This window comes from Camelus dromedarius, chromosome 18 (genome assembly GCF_036321535.1).
Source record: "Camelus dromedarius isolate mCamDro1 chromosome 18, mCamDro1.pat, whole genome shotgun sequence".
In the NCBI taxonomy this organism is placed as follows: domain Eukaryota; kingdom Metazoa; phylum Chordata; class Mammalia; order Artiodactyla; family Camelidae; genus Camelus; species Camelus dromedarius.
Window position 1 is genome coordinate 3,755,671 of NC_087453.1, and position 7,630 is coordinate 3,763,300.

The following is a 7,630-nucleotide window of genomic DNA, read 5'->3' on the forward strand; positions in this document are numbered from 1 at the left end:
ATAATCAGAAAATCAGCCTGAGTTCTTTCCGTGACCTTGAAATGATCCCTATTTTGGCAGCCAATGTTCTAGGCTGGTCTGACGTTAATCTCACTTAGAGCAGAGAAGGTGCTGGCGTTGGGGTGATTACCAGTACCTACCACCTCATTGGGAGCACAAACAGCTCTGAGTGCAGAGAGGATGGACCCCGGGACCTCTCCCCAGGTGGGGCTCTGGGGCTGTGGACCCCTGCTGCCTGACCCGCCAGGGCGGCCAGTGCCACCTGCGATGTGACTGCCAAGCAGAACACACAGGAATGTGAGCTTGGACCAGCAGGGCCAGCTGTACAGACATTCAATGAAATGTCCGCTCACCAACTGCCCTCCTCCCCGGAAAAAAAAAAGGGGGGGGGAGATAATTTCAAAGAAGGGAACACTGCAGATAACCTCCCCACCAGTAACAAATTGGTCATTCCCTTATGCTCTCCGGGACCCAAGCCTTGCCCACGACTCAAACCAGATGATCAATAGGAACATTTTTAGAAGTTAATTTAAAACCAATTTGATCCCCAAATTCATTGCTTGGGTATAGAATCCTAATCAATCAGCCAACCCTCGACCAAAATCATCTAAGCCTGGTGTCACCTCTGGGGGCTTTTAGACACTGTTGTGTGCTGTTTGAGAAACGACTTTATGTAACAGGAAGAACTGGGCTTCGGCGCCAGTGTGAATTCCGCTGACGGAGGCCTTGTTTGTTAACACGTGCAGCTCCGGACCTGTGCGGGGTGACGCCCAGAAGGTTTCCGCTAGAGACGGTACTTTCTTCCATCCCCTTACAAAGGGTCAGAGAAGGAAATGCCTTCTCTAGTCCTTCCCACACCTCAGAGCCTTGCTAGCTCACCATTTGTTTCTGCCACACAGAAAATTGCTTGCCCCAAATTACCAACCAGCGTCTCCGGATGTCCTGTCAGCAGAAGAGATCTCTGTTGAGGGAGAAAGGCAGCCCTGAGATTATTCTGATGTGATGCATTATGTCTTGTCAATACACATTAGTGTAACAACAGTTGGAATGTGGGTTAAAATGCCTAAATAGAGGAGGCTCTTATCAGCCAGCGTTCCAATTACCCGCTGCAGCTAACCAGCCAGCCAGATTGTCCCCTCCTGTCACAGACATTTCTGAAGCCATTTATTAGCATTTCCAGGTGCCTTCCAGTCCTCTGGGTTAAAATCCCCCAAGCCAAAAATAATACAGTAGAAAACTATATCGTGGAAGTCAAGGCAAGTTTAGGTCCATCACAGAAATAAATATGCAGAGCTTATAATGCAGCAATCTGAAAAAGAAAAAAACAAAATCAAAAACACCCAGAAAAAAACACCCTGTTCTCAATCGTCCAGTATTTTCTTTCCAAACCAGAACTCCCAAATGCCCCCTTGTTTGGCATGAAACTCATCTAGCAGCAATCAATCTGTGGAAATCTTTTGGTTTTTGGAAGGGAAAACAACTTGGAGCTGATTTCCCAGCTGGGCCCTCACAGTGCTTTCCCCCGGACTGTCCTGTGTGCACCCCTGGCCCTGAGTTTCCTTCTGGAACCGCAAAAGCCAGGGATGCTGGCTTGTTCCCACGTCAGCCCTGCCTTGACGGGTGCCTATTCCACTTGTACCTTTCAGAATGATGCTCTGAGCTGAATTCTGGCTATCAGCTCCCTTAAAAAAAAAAAAGAAGAAGAAGAAGTTGTCTGTGTCTGGTTTCTTTTTGGCCTAGACTGAGCTTTTTCGCTCCAAAATGCAGACTGACTACTCCCACAGAATTTGGTTTAGCATCTGCTTCCTGTTGACATGTTTTACTGTAAACTCAGCTCTGAGGATTTATAAGGCACTGGCAACTGTAAATCAGGCCAGAGAGCGAGGAAAACAAACTCACAGCCCGGGGCAACTGAGGGCTGAGGCTGCACCTCACAGCACCAGGTGGGGCTTGGTTTCCGATGATAAATAACACAGGAGTGAACATCTTTCTGCTGAGTCTCTTTGCAACTTCTCAGCAAGTCCTTAGCCCAGACCCAAAGCCGGGATGTCCAAGGGCATGAGGATCTCAGTGGTCTTCATCCTTGCTGCCATATTCACTCTCCAAGGGAGAGGAGGGAACGATGCTCACCCTGCAAGGTGAAATTTCTGAAGACAAAATGCCTCTGGTCTCCCCCCGACGGTGGAGACTGCAGGCTGCTGTGGGCAGACAGTGGGCCAGGGGGCCAGTGGTCTCAGCTCATCTCTACCACTTCCAGGCTGGAGAGCCTTGGCAGGCCACCTGGCCCACTAGTTTTCAGCCTCAGCTTCCCAGCTCCAGTGTAACAGCACATGAGAAGGACTTAGCACAGCTCCTGGCCCTTAGGAAGCACCTAAAAGAGTGAGTTGGGGGTAGAGGGAGTAGCAGCAGGCAAGGGGAAAAGAGAGTTAATGTTAATGGTGGTCGAATTTCAGGACCACGAAGGCTGGGTGTGAGAAAGGAATTCTGCTTTCAAACCCCAGGATGTAAGTTCCATTTCCCATCCGTTCATTCACCCACTGTCCCTGCTGTGAGCAGGCTCAGCCCTGGAGATAGAACAGCCACAGAGAGACAGTCCATCCGGGCTTCCTGGAGCTTACTATCCAGGGAAAGGGGAGGGATGGAGAGAAGAGGAAAGGGGGAATGACACATCTCTGAGTGCTAGGAAGGGCTGAGGACCACTGTACAAGGGGTGGTCGGGAAAGGGCTCTCCCAGGCCTCCCTCTGAGCTGAGACTCAGAGGGCAAGAAGGAGGCAGCCAGGCAACGTTCTAGGGGGAGTTCCAGGCAGGAGCGGCAGCAGGTGCCAAGGCCCAGAGGATGGAGGAGCTGACTGAGGCCCAAGAAGAGCAATGTGGCCCGCGGGGCTGGAGGCAGGAGTGAAGGAAGTGATGGGTGACCCGGGGTGGGACCCCACTGGGACCCCGCCCAGTCCCCAGGCTGCACCCTGACTCGCCCTCGGACAGTCAGCCCCCCTCTCTGTCTTTGCCAGCACCACGCTCGCCCCTGCCCAGCCTGCGGCCTCATTGCCAGATCCGACGAGCACCACCCGCCCGTGCTGCCCCCCCGGGCGGCCCTGCCCCTGCGCCTGGACGGCCGGTGGGTCAGCGCCGGGTGCGAGGCGCGCCCCGCAGTGCTCTTCCTCACCCGGCTCTTCACCTTCCGCGGGCATGACCGCTCCTGGGAAGGCTGCTACCACCACTTCTCCGACCCCGCCTGCCGGCAGCCCACCTTCACCGTCTACGCAGCCGGCCGCTACACCCAGGGCACGCCATCTGCCAAGGTGCGCGGCGGCACCGAGCTGGTGTTCCAGGTCACGCGGGCCCGGGTGACCCCCATGGACCAGGTCACCACGGCCATGCTCAACTTCTCGGAGCCGAGCAGCTGCGGGGGGCCAGGGGCCTGGTCCCTGGGGACCGAGCGGGACGTCACAGCCACCAACGGGTGCCTGCCTCTGGGCATCCGGCTCCCCCACGTGGAGTATGAGCTCTTCACAATGGAGCAGGACCCCCTCGGGCAGAGCCTGCTCTTCATCGGACAGAGGCCCACGGATGGGTCGAGTCCCGACACCCCAGAGAAGCGTCCCACATCCTACCAGGCACCCTTGGTGCTCTGCGATGGGGCGGCCCGGGACTTCTCCAGGCCCCCGCAGCACAGGCCTCTGCTGCAGAAGCCTGTCCATGGCGGACGGCCAGGTCCCCAAGTGGCCCCTGTCCCCTTTCTGCTCCTAGTTCAAGGGCTGGCCTTCCTCCAGTGGCTATGAAATTGGTCTTTGATTTCCAGACGGTGCCTCCAGATACTCGTCCGAACCCATGGGCTCCCTCCAGGCACAGACTCCTCCACCCACGATCCTGCCCAGCACAGGTAACGCTGCCAGGCGGTGGCAGCTCAGCCCAAGTCCCAAGCGGGTCAGCCTCTGAGTGGCAACAGCCCCTGCCGAGTCTCCACCACGGCCAGTGGCTCACATCGTGACCGCGAACTTGGGCGCCTCGGCAATGTCGATAGCCCCGAGCGTCTAAAAACTCACTCCCGATTTTCCTGGGCACTTCGAGGACCGGCCCGTCTCCCTGCCCGAAGGGGCCGCAGTTCTCTCCCTGCGCACTTGGGGTTCAGTGAGATGGGAGCCAGGTTCTGCACTGCTCTGCCAAGTCTCTGGGTTTTTGTTTAAAGATTATCAATTCGGATTTAGCAATAGAAACTCAAGCCGGAGCCATGAATTAAAGATGCTGCTTCGGGTTTTCAGGGCTTCCTGGCTCGCTGGCAGGGGGGTCGTCTCCTCGGGGGCAACTCGGCTTTCTTGAGTTCTGACTGCTGGTGTGTGTCTGCGCCAGCCTGTGCTTCTGCGAGTCAGGCCTCAAGCTGTCAACACTGCGTGCGGGTAGATCCAGCCCTCCTGGGCCAGAAGCGAGTGAGAGGTGCCCCGTCCCAGCCAAGAAGCACAGCCTCCTGCACTCACACCAACACCACATGTGGGGCTGGAGGCTGGGGCAGGTCTTTGGAGAAAAGCGCACTTCCAGCCTTTGGAAAGTAATTAATACTAATGAAGCGGGAAGATTAACGTGCTCTGTAATTAGCCCCGCACAGGCGTCCTCTGTTTTCAAGACTCCTTGGGCTCAGCCGACAAGGAGGAAGAGAAACCTCTGCTGTGTCTTTGGGACCGTCCTGGGGAGAGGTCGGGGGCACCGGCCGCACCGCGACAACCGGAAGGGGAGGCAGAAAGCCCCGTGGGCCCAGCCTGCCCACCGCGGTGCCCCTGTGCCCACATCCTGCTCTGCTCGGACAGGCTGTGCCCCTGCAGGGACCCTGCGTGTGTTCCCAGGGCCTCGTCTACACACTGCGAAATTAACTGGCATCCTGGTGGGCTCAAGGGTTTCCGGGAAGCTGCGCCGATGATTCACCCCTCCCTCCTCCTCCCGAGTCCTATCTCTGGCTCTTATCACAGATCTTGAACAATTGTCTGTGAGGCTAATGATGCTTTCAGACAGAAGCCCTTGTCCTCTGTTAGACTGTGTGGGGTTCAATCAGCCCGCTGAAATTGCTCTAACTTATCTACCCATTCTTCTTTAAAAAAAAAAAAAAAACCCCACCAAGTTAATATTCTCTGTAGGTCTCAGAGAGCTACGAGTGTTCCTGGCATATTTACCAAAGTACAAGAAATAATTAGATTATTTACGGTCTCAGACTGCATCGAGGTGGGGGGGGGGGGTTCCTGGTGGGGATGAAGGTGGGTGGCGGGAACATGTCCGTGGCTGAGCAAGTCTTGTATCTGAGGCTTGAAGGCAACCATACCACCATTTATCATCAAATTTGAATCTTTTAATAAAATTAAACAGCCTGAAAAATGTTCCTGCTGGTTATTAAAGTCAACCAAAGCGATTATGGTTCTAAAGAAAAGAAGTGAAATGTCTTGTAGAGAATGTGTGAAAGAGATTAAAGCCAGTGGAGGTAAACCCTGCTCTCTCTGTTATGCACCTTCAGTTGACCCTTCTGACCTGTGTTGCTTAGAACTCTCCAGGGCTCCCGGTGCACACAGAATAAAATCCCAGCTCCCTGGTCTCGAGGTCGGTCAGGTCCACCCACACCTCCCCTCGCCCTGGCTGCACCGCCCTTCCTTCTGTTTCTTGGTCATATCAGGCTGTTTCCTGCCTCAGGATCTTTGCATGTGCTGTTGCCACTGCCCAACACCTTTCCCCCCAGATCTCCAGAGGTTTGGCGCTTTCTTTTCATCCAAGTCTCAGACCAAATGTCACCTCCTCGGGGAAGCCCACCGTGAGTACCCCCTGACCCAAAACAGCCTCTCTTTCCCTCCTCTCCTTCCACCTGCCCATCCCATCACTCTGCTTTATGTACTTTATAATGCTTTTTGATCACTAATCTATCCAGCTTTACCCTCTGCCCCAAGGGAAGGACTGAGCCAGGCACTGTGATCTTTTCCCGCAGGTTCCGCAGTATCTGGCACACGGCAGAGCCCCAGTGAACACGGCTGGGTAAACCAGTGTTGGTGGTCCCACTTACTCCTCGCCAGTGGAAGAAGTCACTGCCCTGTGCCATGCGCGGCATCCCGCAACCTGCAGAGAGCGCTCAGGGCTCAGAGCAGAGAGGGGGCCTGTCCAGGGTCACCGCAGCTGGGCCCCGGGGCCTGGAGCTGAGCCTCCATCTCGGGGTGTCTGTCCCTCGGGGGCTCCGGTCCCCTGGCAGGGAGGGATTCATGACTGCCTTGGGGGAAAGCAGTTGAGAGCTGCTCTGTGGAACACGGCCTGAGCCTCCTCTAAGCAGGAGACCTGTGCTGAGGAAGAGAGATGGTTCTGGCCCTGTTGACTGGATGGGGCGCCCTCCCCTCCCGGCTTTCTTGGTTCTGGAACAGTCAATGCTGGCAGAGAACAGCAGGCTCCTTCCTCCCGGCAAGAAGCCACGCGCCCCAGGCTCCAGGCTTCAATAAGGAGGGTGGGCTTGGAGCCAAAGGACTGAGGGGCCTCCCGCAGGCCTGGGACCCAGAAGCATTAGCATTAAGTCGGGCCCCTCCGCTGAAGACCCGAGATCGCTTTAATCAGACGCGGAGAAAGTAAGACCCACGGTTCTAGTGCAAAACAAAACAAAACAAAATTAATGTTCTCCATTGTATGTTCAGTCACGTTTAAGAGGAGGAAAGAAACAAAACAAAACAAACCCCGTGCAGTTTATAATTTCATAGCACAGGCTCCCAGGAGGGTAAATGAGCTTTTTTTTTTTTTTTTTAATAAAAAGTTTAAATTGTATACAGCCCTCAGAGGCCCGGTAACTAACAGACGCTGGTTATCAAAAGAAGTTATTTCTCGGCTTTCTCTAAGCGAATGTGTTTAATCTCTCAGCGGTGCCACCGGCCTGAGCGGCAGCGGCTCACAGTGACTCTGGTGGGGGGAGGGGGAGGGGCCCAGCTGCCCGTCGCTGGGGGAGGCGGGGTGCTGGGGCCCTTCGTGGAGCCGGTTCACAGGGGGGGAGCCCAGGCAGCAGCGTGTCACCCCCAGTCTGCTCCTGATGGTCTTCAGTGACGGGCAGCCAGGTCTTCCTCACACACATGACCCCCATCAGATGGATGCGACCCTGGGAGTAAATCGACTGCCAGTATTCCCGAGGACTCACCCTCTAAGCGTCCAGCCGGCCCCTCTGTTCCTGCATCACCCTCGTGCCACCTCCATCCTCCACCAGCCCCCACTAGGCAGCCTCCCTGCTATTGTGAAATCACACCAACTCGGTCCCTCCCCGGGTCTGGGCCTCAGATGCCCCCTCTGCCCACCCCACCCCTACTCAGCCCTGCCCACCGGGCACCTTTTTGATTTCGCCACAGCATTTCCCCATATATAAAATACCCTATCTGTTCGACTCCTTTCTCGTCAGCCTCTCTCCTCTGGAACACGAGTTCCTTGTCTGTCTGGTTGCCCGTGCGCCCCCGTGCGTGGACGGGAGTCTCGCCCAGAGTAAGGGGCCCCGTAAACACTGATTAAATGAATACATGCTCTGCGGACTGGTTGGAGGCTCTGAATTCAAGCATCATGATGATAACCACATACTCGAAATACCAGCTAGGAATTTTGATGTGCCCCTTTCTTTCCCCCAGTAAAATGGGCAGAGCAGAA

At 55.3% G+C, this 7,630-nt stretch overlaps 1 protein-coding gene across 1 annotated transcript; it reads left to right on the top strand.

The window, feature by feature from the left end:
• Nucleotides 1-2,934: 2,934 nt before the first annotated feature.
• APCDD1L (APC down-regulated 1 like) lies at nucleotides 2,935-5,774 on the top strand (the record flags this gene model as incomplete). The annotated part of the gene is made up of 1 exon (XM_064475976.1): nucleotides 2,935-5,774. A coding segment is annotated over one exon (846 nt), but the record flags the coding sequence as incomplete, so codon positions are not given.
• Between the last annotated feature and the right edge of the window lie 1,856 nt (nucleotides 5,775-7,630).